At 40.6% G+C, this 23,056-nt stretch overlaps 1 protein-coding gene across 15 annotated transcripts in view; it reads left to right on the forward strand.

Moving 5' to 3' along the window:
- TSNARE1 (t-SNARE domain containing 1) overlaps nt 1–23,056 on the forward strand; it is a 455,536-nt gene that overhangs the window by 296,957 nt on the left and 135,523 nt on the right. Inside the window, exon 13 of one of the 15 annotated variants that reach the window (XM_088056825.1) lies at nt 13,104–13,231. The exons of the other annotated variants lie outside the window; for them this stretch is intronic. Within the exon in view, the coding sequence (XP_087912951.1) occupies nt 13,104–13,175 (72 nt within the window). The 3' untranslated portion in view covers nt 13,176–13,231. Of the gene's footprint in view, nt 1–13,103; nt 13,232–23,056 lie in introns of those variants that run through there. 15 annotated transcript variants of the gene reach the window in all.

Raw genomic sequence — 23,056 nt, forward strand, 5'->3', positions numbered from 1 at the left:
CCAGGTAAGAAATCAGCAGAATTTCTTCATAATAAAGGCAAAACAAAATCATTTCAGATCCATTTATGGAGAGCGATAAGAAGAGGGCTCACCTCCAGAAGGCGGAAGGCTTATTTTTCGCAGAAACACAGAATTATTAGGTTGGAAAAGACCTCCAAGATCACTGAGTCCAACCTTTGACCGATCACCACCTTGCCCACTAAACCATATCAGAAAGTTCCACATCTGCTCATCTTTTGAGCACTTCCAGGAATGGTGACTCCACCACTTTCCTGGGAAGCCTGTTCCAATGTTTAACCACTTTTTCAGTGAAGACTTTTTTCCTACTCTCTAACCTAAACCTTCTCTGGCATGACTCAAGGCTGTTTTCCATAGTCCTGTTCATAACTGCCTGGGAGAAAAGGCTGATCCCAAGTTGTTGAACCTATCTGGAGCGAGATGAAAGATGGGGAGGGATATATCAGGGGTGGAGCAGCATCAGGAAATTACCTGAGAAGTCTGAAAATCTGTGTAACTTCAACTGCAACAACACACCAGACAACAATTTGTATTAGAAGAGCTTCAGCACAAGTCCCCAGAACACCCCAACCTCAGAATCACAAAATCAAATAGGCTGGAAAAGACCTCTGAAATCCTCAAATCCAGCCTATCACAAAACACCACCTTGTCAACCAGACGACGGCACTGAGTGCCACATTCAGTCTTTCCTGAAACACCTCCAGGGATGGTGACTCCACCACCTCCCTGGGCAGCCCCTTCCAGTGTCTGATCACCCTTTCAGTGACGAAATTCTCCAAATGTCCTCCCCTGGTGCAGCTCCAGACCCTGTCCTCTTGTCCTGTCTCTGGCTGCCAGGGAGAAGTGACCAACCCCCAGCTGGTTACATCCTCCTTTCAGGGGCTGTAGGGAGTGGTAAGATCCCCCTGGCCCTCTTTTCCCCCAGGACAAATCCTTTGTAGCTCCCTGCAGGCTCATTAAGCCTGTCAGCACACTGAGCACATTTATGTGCAGTTAAGCTGGACCCTGAGCTGGGCCTGGCTTGACACCTTGCTAACAAAATGTGCTGGCACTTGAAAGCACCGCCAGACATCAACGTGCAGGAAAAGCTGCAGATCCATTCAGCTCTGGGCAGTGCAGTACATTATTTTTTTCCCAGTGTGGATGTCCCTGCTGGCAGTGACTGCTGGCAAAACGGAGGCTGCAGCATTAAATGTATAAATGGATGTCCACACCCCAGAGGTGACAGGTGGAGGGAAGTTCCTGCTGCTGCTGTGTTGCCATGGAATGTCTGTGTTGGATGTGATAGACAGTCAGGAACACAGGATTTTTAACCAAAACCAAGATTTTCTTTAATTGCATTTTCCTCAGTTTCCTTTCAATCACCAAAAACGTTTAATTTCAAACTTCCTGGGACTTTCCTTGTGATAACCATAGAATGATTAGGTTGGAAGGGGCCATAAGGATCACCTAGTTCCAATCCCCCTGCCATCAGCACAGTCTCAATCACTTTTTTAGATTGTATTTGTATGTATGCTCTGTTCTGCAGCTGGCTGGGGAGGGTTGCACTGCAAGGCCCATCTCCCATCTCCCAACATCTGGGAAAGCCCTGTGTCACCTCCAGCTGGGAATGGTTCAGCAGCACTCCAGTATTTTAGTTGGTCTCACTCCTCTTGCATTTTTTGTTGATTTGTTTTTTTTCCATGTTTCAAAAACAAATATGAGAATTTTTTGTACTCCTGTGAGACTTATTCTTCACTCCTGTCAGACTGATCAATTAATTGAATGGCTTTTTGAGAGTGTTTTTATTTTATTTTGTGAAGCATTAAATATCCCCCGCCACAGTGTTAGTCTAACACATTTGGTTAAAAAAAAATCCTTTTGTAATGAATGTTTTTTGCTATTAATTAATTAACCTATCTCCCTAGGCCATAATTTCTCCCAGTCTTTTCCTAAACATTCCACCAGTAGCTGATCTTTTCACCAACATTTTCATAAGTGTGGATGCTCCCTTCCAAGCTCATTTGTCTACATGCAAAGCAAGTCAGTCCCAAGTTGAGCACCCACTGATGCTCAAAATGAAAGCAGAAGGAATCAGCAGCACTGACTTGTGGTGCCATTCTTGCATTTACACTATTCATTTTGTACATCAAGGCTCAGCCGTCTCTCCCTGCACCAGGACAGGGGAGGAGAGCATGACTAACTGTGCTACAACTCTTCTTTTATTTAGGAGAACTTTTCATTGTTCAGCTGTCAACATTTTTAGGTTGCCTAAAATAAGCAAATACATTCAATTCCTTTATGGAATTTTTGGTTTTTTGGTTTTGTTTTGTTTTGGTTTTGGTTTTTTTGCATGAAAATCCAGTGAGATTCAGATGTGCACATCCATGCCCTGTGGTGAAGATGTCTTCATGACCTCAGCTGGTGAGCATTTGGTACCCAGAAATGCTGAGTGTGAGGTAGCCCTGTAATTCTTGTTCTGCGGATGCTTCTCTTGACCACAAGCCAATCTTCCACTGAAACTCACTCCTGTTTGTCTGTTTTATATTCCTTTTATTTCTCCTCCATAGCATTTTCTGTCAGAGCGCATCAGTGGTTCATTTAAAATTTTTCATTCCCAGGTCTTTGGGGTCTTTTGGACTGAACTTATACATAGCTTTATTTCTCACTTTTCTTTCTTTCTTGTTGTGTTTTTTTTTTTTTTTTCTTTTTTGCAAGCCAAACAGAAAATTACTTTTCAGGGTGAAAAGCTGCCTTCCCCTCATGCTTTTTCTCTTGATCTACTTCAAATTGAGAAATGAACAGGATGAGTCAATGGCAAAAAAAGTCTTTTTGAAGCACTTGGAAAAAGGGAAGTACCTTGATGTTTCATCACTTAAGCTTTTTTTTTTTCTCTTTCACAATCAACATTTCCTATTTTTTCATCAGTGAAGTTCTACAGATATTTACCCCATATTCAGGGAGAATTCAGGAGTGATAATGTGAAAGTCAATGTTTCACATTTGAAATCCTATTTTTTACATGAAAATGCTGTTCAGGAGATTCCAGCTCTCCCTACACCATGCAAAGTTAAGGATATCCTTTACCAAATGATGCCTTGAGTACCAAGCTTAATTAGGAATTGAAAAGATGTTTTCTGTGGATGTGGGGTGGTTTTGGGAGTTTCATGAACCCAGGATGGATCCAGGCTGAATTATTCCCTCTCCCTGCACAGTTGCCTTATTTTTTTCCATAGTCCAGGATTTGGCAGGGAGCTCCATAACCAAATTGTCTGCATTTCCCCACGACCTTCCTGAGAGTTTCACTGACCAAAACATGCTCCTGACTTCTCTTTAAGTCAGGTTCCCATTGTTCCTTCACCCCATAACACCAATCCTGGCCACAGCCATAATTCCCCATAATGAGTTCAGTTAATCTGGGTTTTCATTCTTCTTTCATTCCCAAAATTCTTCCTCTTCCTCACACAGGAAAATGGAAAAAATATTTTCCTATTTGCTTTGCAGCCTCCTAACAAAAGAAAAGCAAGGGCATTTATTTTACCAGAAATTAAAAAGTCTGACCTTGTGATAGATCCTACCTATATCCCTGTTCCACATATCTAAATCCTTTAGGCCCAAATTATTAGAACTATGAAAAGAAAATTAATTCCTTCTGGATAAATGGGACAGAAGGATTGTACTGCCAGTGCCAACCTCGATGTCATATCTGGGATGCTACAGGGTGGTACCGCAGGGAGAAGTGCCTTGGAGTAAAGCAGCTTGAAACATGTCCTAATTGAAATATGTTTATTTAATTGCATTAATCAAGCTCTTAATAGGATTAAAACAATTGTTCCTTTCACTTTTATCCTGTAGCTTCTTTCTTTCTTCATGTAAATTCCATATTTATAGCTGTTTCTGATTCTTAGCGCTTAAATTCATATCTTAAAAACAACCTACCTCCAGCTGAGCTCACCTCCTAACAAAGAATGCTCCAGAAGATCCAACTTTGAATAGATTTCCTTCTCTGAAAAGGTATTTTTGTTGTTTGCCCAGATCTAGTGACCAAATCAAACTACAGATGATTTCTGGAGTTAGGTTTAGAGCTGAAGAAAGGTAAATCTCAGTCTCAGTTTTCCAAGTTTCACTCTGGGATAAATCCAAGTAATAAGACTACTTTGCTCATGTGTTTTATTAATTTTTTAATTTTTTTTTTTTTGTCCTTCTGTTTATAGTGGGGTTTTGGAAGTTTAAATTACAGTTTTACTGTAAAATCTGTAAAATATTTATTCCAACTTACTCCACTGTAAACTGGACTAAGGGCTGAAATCAGAACTTTCTCCAAGTGTATCTTCAGGGCAGTGAAGGCAGAACTTCATTTATTGATACCAGAAACAGCCACCCCCAGAAGTACTTACATTTCTAATTTTCAGGTGCATCAAACTAAATTATAAGGAAGTGTATTTCACAAAAATCTACAATGGGCTTTAACAAATCAGAACTCCCCTGAAAAAACAAAAAAGAAAGAATTTTTGCAAATGTCACTCAGCTGATCAAATTTTTTATAAATTTGTACTTTTGTGCCATTACATATTTGTGCATAAAAACACATCCCTGCTGTGCTTATGAGAACTGCACATTTAATTACTGATTTTTCCCCTCTTTAAAAGCAGAGGGCTTGTTTCCTGTCAGGTCTCTTCAAATCTCTCTGCCCTTGTCCCCCTGGTTTCAGGAGCAGTGGTTGGATGTTTCTGTTATATGCAAATGTTAATGTTTGTCAAAATATGAAAATGACCTTGAAAAAATTTTCATCAGTGTGTTCTTTCACAATAATTATAGGATGGAGTAGAAAGGAAAAATTTGAGCTTTTGCAAAATACCTAAAGGTAAAAAGTGGTCTTTCCAAGTTAAATGTGAATACCTTGTACATAATTTTTCAACCTTTTATCACACCAACCTGAGGATTGCATATATAGGTATAGATATATTTCCTTAAACATTCCTAATAACTGCATCAATATGGAATAATCTGAAACAAGTCACTGTCACTCAATTTATTTTGTTTCTCACTCATCCTATACTTGGTTAAAAATCACATTCTTCTACAGAAGATAGGTAAAATTAAAAAAAAAAAAAAAAACCAACCAGACAAGCCAATATCCCAAATAACATCGATATAATTTTCCTGGCTCTGAGGAGTATGAGGAAGGCTGGGCTGGCTACAAGGTTCTTTCTTTGAACCTGTGCAAAACCAGTCCTCAAGCTCTGCTTCACAACCACTTGAGAGGGATTGGTGCCTTCAGAAGGTTCCTCCCCCTTTTAAAAGATCTAATTCAGGATTCAGTGACTTACCCTGGTTGTTTAAACACCTGGAGTTTGGATTTTTAATGCCAAGTGGGTTGAATCTCACACACTGAACCTTTTGGTTCAGCCCAAAGTGCTCCCTGACACGAGGTACCTCGATAGACTATTCCATGCTATGGCCAAACAAATCAGGTTTAATCCTGGAGATTTTTGCCCTGAAGGGCCAAAACAGGAGATGGTGGGGAATGAAGGGATGCTGTAAATATAAATTTTCCCTGTAGCCAAACAGGACTAAGTGCAGAAGTTTTAAAAAATTTTCTCTTTCAGAGAAAACAGGGTCATGAGTATGGTCAGGACTAAGAATCACAGAGTTTATTTTTCATGCATTTACTGACAAATGACTGACAAAATTTAGGAAAAAGAACATTTCAGTAGTGACCACCTGAATAATTTTTGTTTCCAGTCTTTCAAGGGTCTTATACAAAAGATGAATAACCCTGGCTTGTCTCCTAAGATTTCCATTGAAATTGATCAGCCCTTTAATTTTTCAAGAGCTTTGAATTGATGAATATTGAGTTTTGCTGATGACCACTGAGTTTTTATAATTAGTCTCAGTTGCCAAACTCCAACCAAGGAATTAGGACATTGACAAAAGACTATGTTCTCTGGCCACTTAAAATTCTTGCCACATGGACCATGGTCTTAAACAGTGGCATAAAAAATTGTCAATTTTTTAACCATGCCCTGTGTGGAAAAATGGCATTATTTTGTTTGTAGCTGTTTTCACTTCTAACAGTTGCCACTATCCTATTTCCATTATTTGATTCCAAGTTATTAGTGCTGTTATTTATTTAATTTGGGGGTTTTTGTTGGTTTGACTACAAATAGGTGTATCTGCAGTAGAGCATTCACTGATTTCTACATAGACTCAAGAATAATGGCCCTGAGTGGCATTATTGTATTGCAAAACTATTTTAACACAGATCAGCTCTACCTTCCCAAGCATAAGTATACCAGCCAGTTCCCCCAAAAGGTTGTGAGGAAAATTAAATTCAAAAAAAGAATAAGCTTGTGAGCAGTTGAGGGGTTATAGGAGGAGGATTCATATAAAGAATGTTCGATAGACTGCCATGTACTTCTCCTCTTGGGAAGTGTTTATGCATCACTTTCAAGAAATAAATGGCATTTTATATAGAAATGCTTTAGCAAAATCTGTTTCCTTTTGATGTATGTGAAATCATAATCTTGGAGGGGTCTTTTCTGTGATTCAGCTGCTCCATGTGACGTTCAGCTCTTTTTATGTAACTGGCTTGCAGAAGGAAATGCATGTATCTATTCCACTAAGAATGGATGTTTTATCTGGTGTCAGGTCATAAAATCACTTTATACCACTTCTTGGAGCAGTTTATGATCACTGGATATTGTATCTCTGGTCCATGATATGGGGCATTGCCATATTGATTAAATGCCTTAGGCTGTTGCAGGGGGAAAAAATAAGGATATTTAATCAATAGACCTGTGCTTTAGTTACTGTTCCTGTCAGGCTGGAACAGAAATAGCTCAAGAAAGGGGCACTTTCTCAGACAATCTGAGGGAGTTAAAGTTTGAAGAAAGCAAAATGATGCCTTTGCAGACCTGTGAGGGAAGATAATCAACTTAGCAATTGCAAGAGCAGAGATTGAGTTACCAGATCAATCTTGCTTAAGGGTTCAAAAGGGCTGAGAAAGGGACTTTGGGACTTAGAAGGGAGCCCCAAAGAAACAGTGACTTAAACATGAGTGGAATAAATTATTCTGGTTGCCAGTGATGTGTCCTGACCCTGAATGTTGCATGTGTGAGGATTAATTACTGCTCAGTGTCTCTTGCAGTGAGAAACTTCAGGGATGGTGTCTCAGGGTCTGTGATGCAATAAAAGTGAAGAATCAGTTTTCCTAAGTTTCCCTAACATTGTGGCTGTGGTGTTTTCTTGCCATATTTACCAGTTATTACATTACTTTAACTTCAGACTTCTTTAGGTACAGTTCTTTGGGTACTCCCATGGCCATTCCAGCCAGTAGAAATCCAGGTAGAAATCCAGGACAGGTGAGTCCCCCTGAGGATGCAGGAGAAGGTTTTAATTCTGCATTGAAGGGTCAAGAAGAGGCACCTCTTTCTGCCACAATTCAAAAGGGATATGGAAAAATCCCAAGTTGAAAAGAATAGCATGTATGAAAAAGCTAGAAGTGTGTATAGATTATCTGAATGAAGACTTAGAGGAAAGTTTATTGCACTGTACATGCACTGTGCTCGCAGGAGAATACTGAGCATTCTGGGTTCTGAAATGTAGCAGGGAGAAAACATAGCAAGAATCAATGCCTTGAAGCTGGAGCCAGGCACTTTATACTTTACTTCATTATTTCTAACAGAAAGGGTAATAGAAAACTGGTGGAGATTACTAAAAGAGAAGAAGGTTTTTCATCTTCTGCTGCATTGCAACCCACGCTGCTTGCCTTCCTCAGTGCTGGCTTTCTCTGAGGGAGGTGTTTGCACCTGATGCATGTGAAACACTCTCAGGGAGAGTGGCAGCTTCAGACAAGCCCTGCCTTGGACTCAAATTTTCACAACACTTTAAGGAATCGCTCTGGCTCGCAAGTTCTGATGATGGCAAACAGGATCAATTTGTAAAAATTAATTATTTATTAAGCAGATAAGAGAGGATGGATGAAAGATCTTAATCATTACTTACTGCACAGTATAAACTAAAAGAACTACTGTTAGATTACAGCATAACATAAAAGAGTGCACTATATCAAGGTACCTGTATTAAAGCCAGCAAAAGAAATAGTATTGATTTGGAGTTGAATGTAACTTACAAAAAAATGGTGATAATGTACAGATTCCATCACTCTGCCCTTGGGAGTAACCATGAGGCAGCATTCTCACTCACAGAAAAGACTCCACATATTTCCAGGGAAATGTATAGAACTTTTCTGCCTTGTGAAACCTTGGTGTGGCTTTTATAGTTGTAAAGAAGAGTCTGTCAGTCAGAAATCCAGCTTAATTTTCCAGATCTGACTTCAAAAGCAGGATGTGTCTTGGCAGCTGGGAGATGCCAGTGGTCACCCCAAGGCACCAAAATAGCTTCCTACAAGACAGCTTGTCCTGCTTCAGGTTTCTGACTGGGTACCAAAGCACAGATGAGCTCCTGGGGGGTGAGATGCCCTGCCACAAACATGTGCCTGAATTAACGAAGATGACAAAATTGGTCTTCTCGTCCCCAGTCCGTGGGAACTGACGGAATACAAACCCCTGGATTTGCTGCCTGCCTTTTCCCATTTTAGTAGAGCACAGGAAAGGGGCTGGCTGTCAAGCAGGGCTCTTGGAGCTGGGTACACTGAGTCATTACTGCTTGGGGTGGAGAGGACTGCTGCATGTATTCAAGAACAAACACAGCTTGACAGCCTACAAGCCGTTAAGACAACCTGACCTTTGTGTGTCTACTCCAAGAACAGTAAGTTCAATTAGCTGTAATGCTTCCAGGTCCTGTACCACCATTAGGAAATGCCTTATTCAGCTAAAGCTGTGATTTTTAATTTTTTTTCTTTTTTTTTTTTTTTGGTCAGTATAAAAAGCATTAAAGGGTCCATTGTAAGTACTGCCAGCAATAAGGGGAAGAGTCTCATATTCAGCAAGGTCTAAAAAATTAATTAGTTTTATTCTTTAAATGCAAAATAAATACATTCTGTCATAGCCAAAAGCTTCAGGGCTGAGTTTTAACCAGTTGGGTTCAGGCCAAGATGACGGCTCTGGCAGCTGTTGGAAACATTTTGGAGGAGAGTTTGGGCTGGTCCCTGTCAGTTTAGAGATCAGGTGAAATCACCAAGTCCTTCTACAGAGACGAAAGGAGTGTTTTAAAAAAAAAGACAAATGTACAGGATAGTGGAGAGTGAATCTATTCATGTGTCAGTAGTTCACATGTCCTCAGATGTCATTTAAATGCCTCAGTTTATCCCTTCAAAAGGGGTGTTGTGATCCTTTGTGATCTTTTGTGTTGTAAGTAGTTAAGTGAGGTCTTTGACATCACCACAGCATTTCCAGAAGCTTCCATCATCTGAGGGACAAGAAGCAAAGACAAAGTGTTGATTTTTGTTGGAGCAGAATGGAGAGCTTCAATGAAAACAAAATTGTTTCATACGAGGTTTTGAGGGATTGTCAGGTGAATTTGCTTAGATGTTGGAGCTCTGAGGCTTCCTGGCTTTCTGGGCTTCCACTTCCTGAGAGTGCATGGAAAACTCCCTATGACTTTGATGAAGGATGTTTTTGAGATTCCTGGGAGCTATGTACCATTGAGGAGCTGGAGAAACAAGTGTTTACCTGCTGTCCACAAGAAATGCTCTTTTTCTCTCCATTTCTTACATAACATCACATGTTAGTGCCTCCAAAACTAAGCTGGACCTCCATCATGGGAGATGTTTCACAAAAGAAAATCTCCTCCTGAGGGAACCCACAGTTTAAGTAGACTCTCCTGGGCATAGATCATCAAAGAATGATTCTGCAAAACTTTTTAGCGCTGCTTGTGACATTTCAGTGGCTTCAAGGCACCCCAAATTAAATCCTCTGTTTCAGGTGAGATCCAGGAACAGCACAAACTTGTGTCCCCCTGGATCAGCAGTTGAAGGCCCTGTGGAATGTCCCAAGGTTTTAAAATGGCACTAGATTCTGAGACATCTGAACTGAAATTAAAATTCTGCTTCTTTCCCTCTTGCTCCTGCATGAGGAGCTGCCTGCCCAGGTTTGTGCTCTTCCCTGCCACTTAACAAATACCTGGCTAAGGAAACACCAGGGATACCTTGCCCTGATGCTCTGGTGTCCCAGCTTCAATGGCATAGTTTCTTTCTCATGTACCACAGTCCAGAGCTTTTGGATTGCTCTTCCTGCATCCATCATTCATTTCTCAATGCTTATTTTTCTTCATCTGGCTCCCAAATACTTTTTGAAGTCCTGGCTTAGACTGGCATCATAGCTTTTCAGTAGTGGAAAGAAAAGAGACATTGATCCAGTTTTAAGAGCTATTCCTCTGTCTCTCTGCATTGATTTGTGTGGAACTGTCCTTTTAACTCTCTTTTCCGTCTGACTTCTCATTGCCTTCTGATGAGAGCCACTCTAAAAGTGCAGGGTTGGATTTACATCGATTATTCCCTTTGTTGTCTTTCTGTGACCCTTTCTGAACTATGAACTCAGGGTTGTGGCTTGGTCATGAAGGGCTTTTATTCCTATCACACTGACTATAAATATGGATTAACAGCTGAATGTGACAGGCATCTGAGCTTGTTTGTCTGAGCAAGGAAAAAACCCTTTTCACCCTGTTTTAAACTGCAGTTTGTCCCTAAGAGAGAAGCATATTGGAAAAACCAACAACATCAAACTCTGCATTCAGAGACTTTGGGATGAGAGAGATGAGCAAAAAATGCACGTGCCTTGATACCATTAGGCTTTGTAAAGTTAATCTTTACAAAGAACAATCTTTACAAAAGAGCAATTTTAATTAGCTTTGTTTTCTTAGTAAGTACCTTGTTCGTCTGTTTAATACATTTTTGGAAGATACACAAAGTGTTAATTTATCTATTAGTCTTTCCTTTGGAACACAAATAGTAAGTACTAATAATGTGTTCCTAAATGCAATTACAGCTAATAAATCAAGGACCAGTTTTCTCAGGTTTTATATAACCACTGTTTTCACCTGGATTTTTTGTTTTCCTTTGTTTTCCTTTTGCTCTTCTTTCTTTGCCTGTCTCCTCATATGAACGTTCTCTGGCTACACCAGAAATCTTTGGAAATTTGCTCTTTGAATAAAATACATCTTTCCATATACCAGCAACAGATCCAGATACAGCACGTTGTGCCAGTTTTCAGCATTTGTAAGAGCAAGTTATCAGGTTATAAAAAAAACCCCAATCCTTATCTACTCTTCTTAGAAGTATAATAATTCTTACATGTCATTTAATGCAGTCAAGACTGTATTGCATGACCTTCATCAGTAAAAAAATAAAAAAAAAAAAAGAAAAAAAAGAAAAAAGAAAAAAGGTGTATTTCTTTAGTATTAACTGTTTTTGAATACAGACTGCCAGTGAATTTTTTGGGGGAGAGGGAAAGAAATTGAGATAATTACACTTTTATTTCATAATTGAGTAGCCAGTTCAGCCCTTTAGAAGTGATACATCATCACACAAGGATCTGAGCCAGAGTCATGGATCCATCACTCTTTGGATCCGAAATTTTTCCCTGCTCTGTAAAGCACCACAATCATATTATTGATTCAAACTCAGTCAGGCTCCAAGACAATGAAAAATAAATGTGGGTATAAAGACAGAGTTTTGACAACTGCTGTTTTCCATTATTGTTTTTTGCATCATGTGAAATGCACGATGTGATCAGCTGGTCCATCTGCACACAACCACAGGCTGTTTGGAGAGGCATGCCAAGAAAATCCTGGTCATTTCCACCAGCTCCTCTTCATCTGAACTTCACTGCTATGAGAATTATTTTCTGTGGCCACCAAAAGGGCTGTTGGACTGGTGCCACAATATCCAGCTTGCTCCTGCCAGTGAGGACAGACTGTGGAGTTGTGGTGTGGCTGTTTCCACTGCTGGAGCTCCTCCTCCCTGCTCAAAGCCCTGTCCATCCCACACTGAGAGTTCTGCTGCCTCTCTTTCCCTCTGGATTCTGTCATATTGATGGCAAAAAAATAGAGAGATTAAAAGACCTGAAAAGTATCAAGTAGTCAAGGTCACGGATGATGGATGCCATTATCACAGGGGCACAGTGCTTTTGAAAATGAATGATCATAGAATCGTGGAATCATGGAATTGTTTAGGTTGGAGAAGGCCCTGAAGATCACCAAGTCCAGCTGTTAGCCCAGCAGTGCCAGAGCCACCGCTGAACAATGTCCCAGATGCCACATCTAAATATCTTTTAAGTCCCTCCAGGGGTGGTGACTCCACCACTGCCCAGGGCACACTCGCCTAAGGCTGGGCCATTTTTATTGTGATGAAATTTTTTCTAATATCCAATCTAAACCTCCACTGGTGCAACTAGAGGCAGTTTTCTCTTGTCCTGTTGCTGCACAGGAAAAGAGACCAGCCCCACCTGGCTACAGCCTCCTGTCAGTATATCACAGGAAGTGAATGTAGAAATTATTTGGGCGATTCCTTCTGCTCTGTGCTGAGAGAAGTGAAAATTTAAGTATGCCATAAATAGCGTATGCACACTATAGAATATAGACGTATAAAATGCCCACTTGTATTTTGATCAGTTGGTAACAGCTATGCTTTAAAAATATATGAGTAACTTCTGGTGATTGTGTCAATTTTGATTTAATGAAGCTTTAATTGAAATGATTTGCTGTACTCTGAAGTGAGAGGCTAACAATCAAGATCAAATGACCAAACCAGAGCTCCTGAAGGTTGTATTTTACCTTCAGAGTAGAGCTGGAGACACCAGAAGAGTTTTAAAAGAGAGCTTTAATTTTCAAGGAAAAGTAAGGCTAGGATTTTCAGCTTTTCAAATAGATTTAAACAAATGAAGAAGCACGTCAGATTTGACATCCTCGCCCCTGCCCCTTCATACTTAATGAAATGTCACTAGAGTCTATAAGATAAAGCAATATTTAATCCAATATTTGAAGCTTCCTCCCCTTGCACTCTGTTTCCAGCTGCAAAACTTGGCAAAGGCTCAGCCTGTGGCACTACATCGACTTCCACCTCTTGCCAGTCCTGTCCTTTGTGACGTTGACTCTGATGGATTTTGCTGAAACGCATCAGTTTTCATCTCACTCTTTTTTTGGCAGACTGATGGAGCTGCAGCAGGGTGGATGTCGTGGTGCTCTGCCTCGTGCATCAACAACAACACAGTCATTTAATACTTCTCTGTAATCTCTGTGAATGATGAGGATGAGCAAAGGAGAAAGGACGGACATCTCGATAATCAAATCCCCGGTGAAGTTTAAAACACCGGCTCTCAGAAATAAACTTTTGGCATGCACAGTGATGGAATTCACACCAGAAGAAGAGAGAAATGTGGAAAGTAAAATGATTAATATTCACAGTCACTTTTCTGATCTCAACAGCAATAAGAGAGCGAGAGAAAACTACTAAAAATAACTTTCTGCATAGAAAATCAGTCAAAGCAGAGCCAAATATGTGATGTATTGCTTTTTCAAACACACTGAACAGGTACTTTAGTCCATCAGGTGTGGATTGAATTTCTTAACACTTTGACATGACCACAATTCATCTGTGTAGCAGTAGCCAATTACTCCACTAAAGCATCCCCATTTTGTAAAAGGGAAAAGAGAATAATAATAGAATCCTGGAGCCATAGAAGGACTTGGGCTGGAAGGGACTTTAAAGACATTTCAATTCCCCCTGCCATGGGCAGGGACACCTTCCATGAGACCAGGAGGCTCCAAGCTCCTTCCAGCCTGATCTTGAAGACTTCCAGGGATGGGGTAGCTGCAGCTTCTCTGGGCAACATTTGCAGTTTCTCACCACCCTCTGAGTAAAGATTTTCTTTCCAGTATCTTATCTAAATCTCTCCTCTTTTAGTTTAAAGCTGTTCCCCCTGATATCACTATCTGCCTGCTTAAAAAGCTGTTCTCCCTGTTTTTCAACTCCTTCATGTACTGGAGAGTTGCAGCGAGGTCTCCCCAGAGAATTCTCGAGGCTGAACAACCCCACACACTAAAAATCATCTCCCCCCACTTCTTGTCTGAGTGTAAATAAGCAAAGTATGAAAGATTCCTCGATTACAACATCGAGTTTGATCTCATAGTCCCAGACTAGAGAATATTAACTTTGGACTGTCAGAAAATGAAATCCCAAAACAACAACATATTGTTCATTCTCATATTTAATGCTCCCAGATGCTGGGGAAAAGAGATCTACTTCCAAACCTTTCCATTTGTAGGGTACCTCAGGCAGGATGTTTTCCTGTATAACAGTTAACTGTGTTGTCCCACTGTAATTCTCTGGAGAATAATGGCAAAGTAAACATCCTCAGAGAGAGGTAAGAAGATGTTCAGCCTTTCATCATCCCTTTGAGAAATGACCACAGGAGTTTGTTTTCCTGTTTTCCACTGAACATGAAATGAAACTCCGTCTACAGGTCCACAGAATTCACTGGATAGGGACCCCTTAATCCCTGTGGCTAAGGCAGGATTTCAAAGACGTGAGGTCAGATGGAAAGACCTCTCTCCAAATTTGTTTTTCAACAAGTTTGGATTTGGATTTGAATTTTTAGAAACCAGGATGGTTCTTTTTACTTTTAAACCTCCCATCTTCTCCTTTCCACTTTGTCTACAGACATGTTATTTCCAAGCATGTGCCATTTGTGAGTCTTTACATCTGTGTGTCCTCTCTGCTTTGCATAAATTTACAATCTAAATTTACAATCATTCATCTGATTTCTATCAAGTTGGCCAAAGCAGAAATTTTAAGTTTTACATTCCTACAAAATTTTGGAAAAACCTCCACCCAGGTAGAGGAGAAATACTCTTAATAACTCCACCAGGGAATGGGTATAGGGCAGGTTCATTCCCTGCTAGATGTGAAATACCCTACACAACAGAAGGCTTGAGAAAAACAACTTTGGTAATGTTGGTGCTCTCTGAATTACTGAATTTTGAAGTAAAATTTAGTAAATTTTAAAATTGGAGTAAAGCTTCAAAATGGTCCACCATTACTACAACAGAGAGTGTGGAATAAATGGACTGACTTTATTTATGGTGTTCTGAGATAAAAATCCAACAGGATTTGTAGTGAAGATTATGGGGTTTTTTTATTAGACTGACCCATCTATCTGGGAAAAAGCAAAACCAGAGACTCTCTTAGAAGCACATACCTTGGAGTGGCCTGAAGAATGGCTCATGTATCTCAAAGTTTTCTGCCTCTTGCCTCAATTATTTCCTCCCTCTAATAAAGGATTTATTCTCCTCCTACAAAGCTTTTTTGACTGACATCACACTGATCTAAATTAGCTGCAATTCCTCCATGGCAGCAGGATTGGAACTAGGTGATCTCTGAGGTCCCATCCAAACAGACCATTCTGTGATTCAGTGATGTTATGAACTGAAGAAACCGTGTCCAGGAAAGGAAAGATAAAAATAAAAGGAAGAAAAATAGTTATTTAGTTGTTAGAGAACCAAACCCTGAAAATCTGTTTGTCTGGAGCTTTTATAATGTTTAAATCTCAGATTACAATGACGTTACATGCAGCATGGGCTGACACAGACAGGGTTTAGCCGCAAGAATCTTCAATTTTATGGCTATAATTTTCCCCCTCACTTGCAAAAAGTCCTGTGCCCTCTGACTGAGCACACACACAAATCAAAACCACACAGATGAGGAGGTGGCTGCTGTGGCCATGTGTAGGTACCAAGAGATTTTCCATTTAATAGAACCCAACACCTGGCTATTTAATAGAGGTCACCAGCTAAATCAGTTAGAAAAGGCTTAGGCAGGCATGTGGAAGCTGGGCTGAATTAGAAATAAGTGAATCCCAGCTTTGGCCACAAATGTGTGGAAAATGAAACTAAATTAAGTTGCTTCAGCCCTTTCACTGGCACAAACTGATATAAATTGGTTTCATTAAAAAACCCTAATATATTTTAAGGCTGCAGTCCTAACCTATTACGTTTTGTGTGGTTGCCGAGAGCAAGTCGCTTAGTGGCATTTTCTGTAGCAAATGAACGGGGGACAAATAGAATTTTATTGCTTTGTAAATGAAAAGGCTGGGAAGTTTTGGAATAAAATTGATTTTCACATCTGGAAAAGTTTGCCTTATCATTAACGCTGTGCTTGCTCTCTCTCTCTTACTTGACTTATTTTTCACTCCATTGTTTTCCACTTATTTTGCAAGGCAGCCATGTAATTTCCATTCTCATTCATTCATTCACGTTCCCAAATTGTGTTTTTCTTTTCCGAGCGCAATGTTTGAAAATGTTTGCACAGGGGCTGCTCAGCTGAACTGTTCCTTGGATGAAGTGGGATGTGAGTTGGTCTCTTTTTCCATCACAGACCTCTGGGGATAATATTTCCAAAAGTGTTTTTTTGGAGCATTTTTGGAAACCCTGGAAATTGTATAAATGATCCACTGGGCTTCCCAACTTTTCACTGTGTCATGAGGAAAATGCACCCGTGGTATGATACAGCACTGCATGGAAATACATGAACATACAGAGCATCTGAACTACTATGGGAACACCACAAATGTTTGGAAGGGTTTATTAGCTCAGGTTATGCATCTCCTTGCAGCTTTTGGAAGAGCAGGCTGGCTTGGCATCTCCTCCAAGCCTGACTTTGCCACTTACACGAGACACTCTTCAGAAGCTCATCTGAAGATCACTGTTTTTCCCACATTTAACCCCTGTTTAAAAACCACATGTGCTCTGTTTGGCAGAGGAAATTTGGCTCAAAATGTATAAAATAGTGTACCATTGTGCCAAAGTGTATTTTTCTGTAAATTGAAAGTGCCTGTTTGGTAAGGAAAGGGCTAAGGCAGTGGGAGCTCCATTCTGCAAATCCCAGAATTTGCAAGGTGTTCTCTGTGCCACAGGACGATGCAGTTTCCCATCCCACAACACAGAGACAGCCCAAGGCTGCTGCATGTGTCTCACACTTCTTTTCATAGAACCACAGAATTGTTAAGGTTGGAAAAGACCTCTGAAATCATCATCAGCTGCAGCTGTCAACCAAACATCACCACCGTGTTCACCGCTAAACCATGTCCTCATGTGCTGGAGCCACTCATTTCATAAACACTTCCAGGAGTGATAGATCAGATATCAGGAAGAAATTCTTTCCTGGGGGGGTGGTGAGGGCCTGGAACAAGTTGCCCAGAGAAGCTGTGGGCGCCCCATCCCTGGAATTTTTCAAGTCCAGATTGGATCATGGTTTTAGCAATCTAGTGGAATGGGAAGTGTCCCAGGTCTTGGCAGGAGTTTTGGAAATAGATGATCTTTTAGGTTCCTTCAAAACCAAACCATTTTATGATTCTGTGATTTTATCCTTGGGCATTGTCTTTCTGTGTTACAGAAATGTTTACAAGAGCCTGTACTGCCCCTGCCCACTGTGCTGGCTCTGTGCTTACTTTCATTAATTTCTTTCTTATTAAAAGGCATAAATTCTTCACTCAATCACAAAAAAAAATCACCAAAACCCCCAAAAAACCCAAACCCAAATTCTTATCACAGCAGTCAGCTGTGATTTTGGGTTAGGGATTACAGAGTGTCTTGAGTTTATTATGGCCTTCTAGAGGGATTAAAACCTGGAAACTTCCACACCTTCCCTTTTGCTTTTTTTTTGCTAAGTCCCATTAGGCACAGACAATTTTCCTACTGAAGATTTGCTTCTCAGAAGTTTTGCCTCCAGTGATGTCAGCTGGTCACCTTTTCCTGGCACTGAATGCAATTTAGTGTGAATAAATTCAGGAGATTCTTTGCCAAGAATTACTCAGCTCTTCATGCTGAAATATTAATCGATAACGCCTTTTAAAATTTCTCTTCGCTCCAATCATTTTTAGAGCGTTGTGATTTATTGCATGGAAGCAGGGTAGTAAAAGATAGAAAAAACCAGCTGTTAAGTCACATTATTATTAATATTTATCTGTCATTTACAGAGTCCCAAAAGGTGTTCACAGCACTTTTGTGTTGCACAGCAAGCCAGACAACACAACAGCTTTCTCAAGGACTTCAGCTATAAATATGTAAATACAGGACAAAGAGACTCTCTAGTCAGAGAAATGTCTTCAAGCAAGCCCATGGAACTTTCTGCCCAGAATGTCCTAACCAATGTCCAAACCTTCCTGGGCTTTGAAAATGCAGAGGAGCACACCCAAATTTGTGGGAACACAAGTCTCAATCTCAGACTTTGAGCAAAGGAAAATTAATTTACCCATGAAAAAGACAGTAAAATTATGCAGAGGTATGTGCAGGACAGAGGACTCTGATTCAGAGCCAGGAGATTTTTTTATTTTGTTTTGGTTTGGTTCTGTTTCTCCCTTGGAAACATTCCAGTATTTAATTTGTTATCCCAAATTTGCTCTGGAGTAAATCAAAATATTTGTGTGTCGTCTTCCTATTTTAATGCAATGAGTAGACCAATTTGGCAAAAACACTTTTCTCAACACCAGAATGCTGAAGAGGCCCATGCTCAGAGCACTCTAAGATGGGATCTTCCCATTTCTGTGTATCCCAAGGGAAGAGCCTGATCATTAGAGCTGGTGTTACACCAGGGAGAAGTTTTGGTAAAGAATTAAATGCTCTCTTTTGGTAAAGAATTAAATTACTCTTTAATTAATAAATTATTCATTACATACTCACTGGTGATGGACAGAATCTCCCTCAGCCTCAGAGCTGCACTACTGCAAAGTGTTGGAGAGGAAAACAGCTCTCCCAGAACAGCCTCAGGTTGCTAGTGAGAAATTCATGGGATACCATCAGTTCAAGGCTCAGGGCTGGACTGAGGACAGGGATATTTACAGCACATTCCTCAGGGGCCTTTGTTTTATTGAAACCTTTTCCTTGTGTTTCTCTGTTAGGTCGTGATGCAGGACATCCACACATGCTTGATCTGCAGAGCAACTCACAAGAAGTTATAGATATTTCAGGATGATATTAAATGTGATGAGTGTGCACTGGACAAGATTGAGTAGGAGAGGTAGAATCTGTATTTGTAAAGGGAAAACAGAGCATGGGGGAATATTTTAGAAGATCACCTTGAGGGAAGTCATAGAATCATGGAATTGTAGTCATAAAATAAACGGTTTGGGTTGGAAGGGACGTTTTAAGATCATCTCATTCCAACTCCCTGCCATGGGCAGGGACATCTTCCACTGTCCCACTTTGCTCCAAACCCCATCCAACCTGGTCCTGGACACTTCCAGGGATGGGGAGTCCAGAACCTCTCTGAACAGGTCCTCTTGATTGGCCCATCTGTAGAATCAAAGTGGGACTCAACACCATTCCCTACTGAAGTTGAATTAATAAATAAGGAGACTACTCACAACATTTCGTCCCTCATCCTGCCCTGTAACTGATAGAATTGCACCCAGTCATGGGAGAGCTGTGTGATTCAGCAGAGGGAAATTCTGGTTTGAAAGGTCTGAAGAAAGAAAAGTTCAGGCTCCAGTGGTTTTCAGACATTGAAAACAGCACAATTTTGTTTTTATAACCAAGGTTCCAAATAGTGGTAAATACAGTGAATGTCTTGTTTTCATTTTTTATAAATCCTTTATTCCTTTACCATTGTGAGTGGACAAGTGGGTTGGCTTTTCTCTGATAAAAAATATAAGGACAGAATCTCATTAGTTACTATCTGAGAGCAGCAGGAGGAAAGCAATGTCAGTGTGGCTGTGCTTGCCTAAGAAAATCCCAATATCACATGCTGAAATAAAGTATAGCAGCATCCAGTGTCCAGCCACTGGAAATGAAGGCTTGATAGATAAGTACCACCTTGGAAATGCCAGTGAGTCTTGGTCTTCCCAGGCTGCACTTTAAGAGCTTGTCAGTGGTTTAGTGATATCCACTTTTCTCCAAACACACAAATCATATTGTGAGCCTTGACAGGTATTTCAGTAACAGTAAGATTTTAGACAAGATAATTTCTCCCTTTACCTCTTTATATTACCTATCCATCCTTTAAAACTCAAGATAAGATTTTATTTTATTTTTTTTAAATCCTAAAATTAAGTGTATTCTGTTGATGTTTGAAAAATATTGGGAGGAACTTTGTTTTCATCCATGTCTTTCTGAATTTGTGTAATTGCAAACCATGGGACATTGCAAAAAAAAAAAAAAAAAAAAAAGAAAAAATAAGTCCTGGAATGCTGAAATGAAAGATTCCAACAGTCTGCTTTGGTCACACTGGATCACCCACTCTCCCACAGAGGGCAATATGACACTGTTTAGTCACAGTTGGAGCTGGGTTTAAAATAAGATGGTGCAATATTGTACTTGATCCCTTCTCCAGTTTGAGAGTTTTGCTCACTGCTGCTTGCACAGCTCATTCCTGCTCATGCTGGAATAAAAGCTGATTCCTAGTGGGATGACACAAGTACGTGAAGAGAGGGCCTGTGTCTCTTGGGAAGAGGGATCAACATTTCAATTTCATAGTCTGAAGGTAAAATATTTCAATCTTAAATCATGTTCCTGGGACATTTGACACCAGCTGTGTCTGCACTGGGCTCATAGTAAATTTCCTGTGTAAATTGAAAACATTGGGATCATCTCAGACAATGAGGACCTAGGATAAGAACAAGTGGATGAAGAAAAATAGTGAGTGCATACTCTTGCAAAAAAAAAAAACAAAACAAAAACCCCAACCAACCAAATCACAAAGAGAAGGCTGCAGGCAGATCCCAGGACCCTGAAGAGAAGAAACTCAGGTTCCTTTCTTTCTGTCCTTGTGAGTGCAGGCTTGGAGCCTCTTCCCTAAGGCACAAGTGGGACATCACTTCTTGGCCTCAGCTCTCACCAGCTTCCTTGAGGGTGGCCAGTGAAGCAGGTGTCATTTGCCTCTGCAGTTTGGAGGGCCTTAAATTACTTCGTAAGGAGTCTTAGAGTGCTTCTGAAATCCTGAAGATAATGTAAGAAAGTGGATTTCTGTGAGTAAATTGTGAATGAGTAGTTTTCTCTGAGCGGTTGTTTAATTGAGCTGCAGCTGTTGCTGATTATGTTTGTTTTTCCTTCAGTGTCTCTCATTTCCTTTAGTTTCCGTTAATTCCTGCTTTCATTGGGTAACTGTTGCTGTACAAGATTTTAAGAGTGGTAAAAAAATTAAAAAAAAAAACAAAAAAAACAAAACAAGAAATAAAAAAGTGCATATTTTAGGAGCTTTTTACGACAGTTGTTCCTGGAGACACCTGTAAACCATTGAGCTGAATTGGGCTGCAGCTGCTGCTGATGACACGGGGTGTGAAGGAGAAGGGGGTGACTCATTCTTCTGCTTGTTCCACCACCCTGTTCTGTGGCTGGGCCTGCTGAGGTGGTTGTCATGGCTGTGTGTGCTGAGATGTTTGTTCATGTGGGTCTCTGGGTCAAGAAAATACTAAAGTGACTTCCAGAGGCTGAAGCCAGAGGATGATGGGGGAGAAGCATGGTAGAATCACAGAAAATCCTAAGCTGGAAGGGATCACAATCCTTCCACAAGGACCACTGAGTCCAGCTGCTGGCCCTGCACAGGACAATGCCAAGAATCACTCTCATTTCAGCTTGGAGAGGGACATTGGTATGGACAGAGGTTTCATGTTGTGGTATCTCAGGTGGTGTCTCTGCTCTGCTCAGGTGAGACCCCACCTGCAGAGCTGCCTCCAGCTCTGGGGACCCAGCACAGGAGGGACCTGGAGCTGTTGGAGCCAGTCCAAGGTGATGGGAGCCATTCTCTGATTCTCTGATCTGTGACATCACTGCTGTATGTGAGAAGTCAAACTGCCACGTGTCCTGCACAGCGGCCTGGAGTGATGGATAATTAATTCTTTGTTTTTGTTTTTTTTTTTTTTAATCTACACGAGCAGAAAGCAAAGATGGTGAAGATAGGCTGACAGCAACCTCATGGACTTGAACAAGAAGTGTTAAATCCTGTACATGGGCCTGAGTGAGTGGCTCTGGATGGTCCTGCTTGGGCCTTTAACCAGGTGACCTCCAAAGGTCCCTTGTGCCTTGTAACTTCAAACATTCTGTGATTTTGTGAAATCTCTCTGTCAGTGGGGAGGATTTTAGCATTTTCCTTCTTTTCCTGTGGACTCCTCTGCTTTGCTTGTGTTACAGAACAGATTCTGTGGGAAGAACTCACATTCCACTGGAGCTGCAGAGGCTGCCAGGTCAGGTTTTCCATAGAATGTTCTCCCAAGAAAGATTAATATCAGAAAACAGAGGGCTTGTTGTGGTTTTCTACAGGGCAACACATCTTCTCCTTGAAGGTTAAGTTAATTCACTTTTTGATTCTATGTCATAGCCAAGGAAATAGTCTTTACTATCTGTCACATTCAAGACTGTGTGACCAGTCAAAACCTCCATTTCCTGTGAGTGTAGTAGTTTTGTAAAGAAAGAGAGAAATCCTCCGGAGACCTTTGGAGTCATGACTAGATAAGATCCTGGCTGATCTGAACTAAATAAATAGAGATAGATGTTCACAGGCTCCCAGTCATTTGTTCCCATTCAGACTGAGCAAGAATTTTATCTGGAGAATAAAATCCATTGCTCATTAATTTTACATCACTTTGCTTCTCCACCAACACAATTTCTTCTTGGCATCTGCTGACTTCTGAGGACCACAGTCCACTGGAAGTCATCTTCTTGTGCTGCTTAATTATATTTATACAAAGAGACAAATGTGGAAGCCTCTGCTACTTTCTTTTATGTAGTGTGGTTTATTTCCAACCCTAGAAATTCTTTTTTGTCTCCTCTGGTTGAAATATCCCAGTTGTGTGGATCTGTTCTGGATCTTCTGCCTCTGGACATCACTCTGTGATGCCTTTGACGTTCCTCTTAACATTCCTGTGAGTGGCTTCTCAAGGTCACCACTATGCAGGACACTCACGTGGCCATTCTGGTGTCATTTTCACTGTCAACAGCTGTTTCTTAACAACTCCAGGGTCACTGAACACATGAAAACCAATTGAGCTCAGTTTCCTCCCGGGATTTCATCAATCCTGTTTTTCTCAGTCATGCAATGCCAGAGAGAAATCCAGGATTTATGGTCTATCACCATGCCACACCACCACAGGAAAGGAGCTCCTATTTTAGCG

The sequence above is a fragment of the Pseudopodoces humilis genome, chromosome 1 (assembly GCF_049639895.1).
Source record: "Pseudopodoces humilis isolate 2021_Gansu_Grassland_sample_001 chromosome 1, ASM4963989v1, whole genome shotgun sequence".
Taxonomy (NCBI): domain Eukaryota; kingdom Metazoa; phylum Chordata; class Aves; order Passeriformes; family Paridae; genus Pseudopodoces; species Pseudopodoces humilis.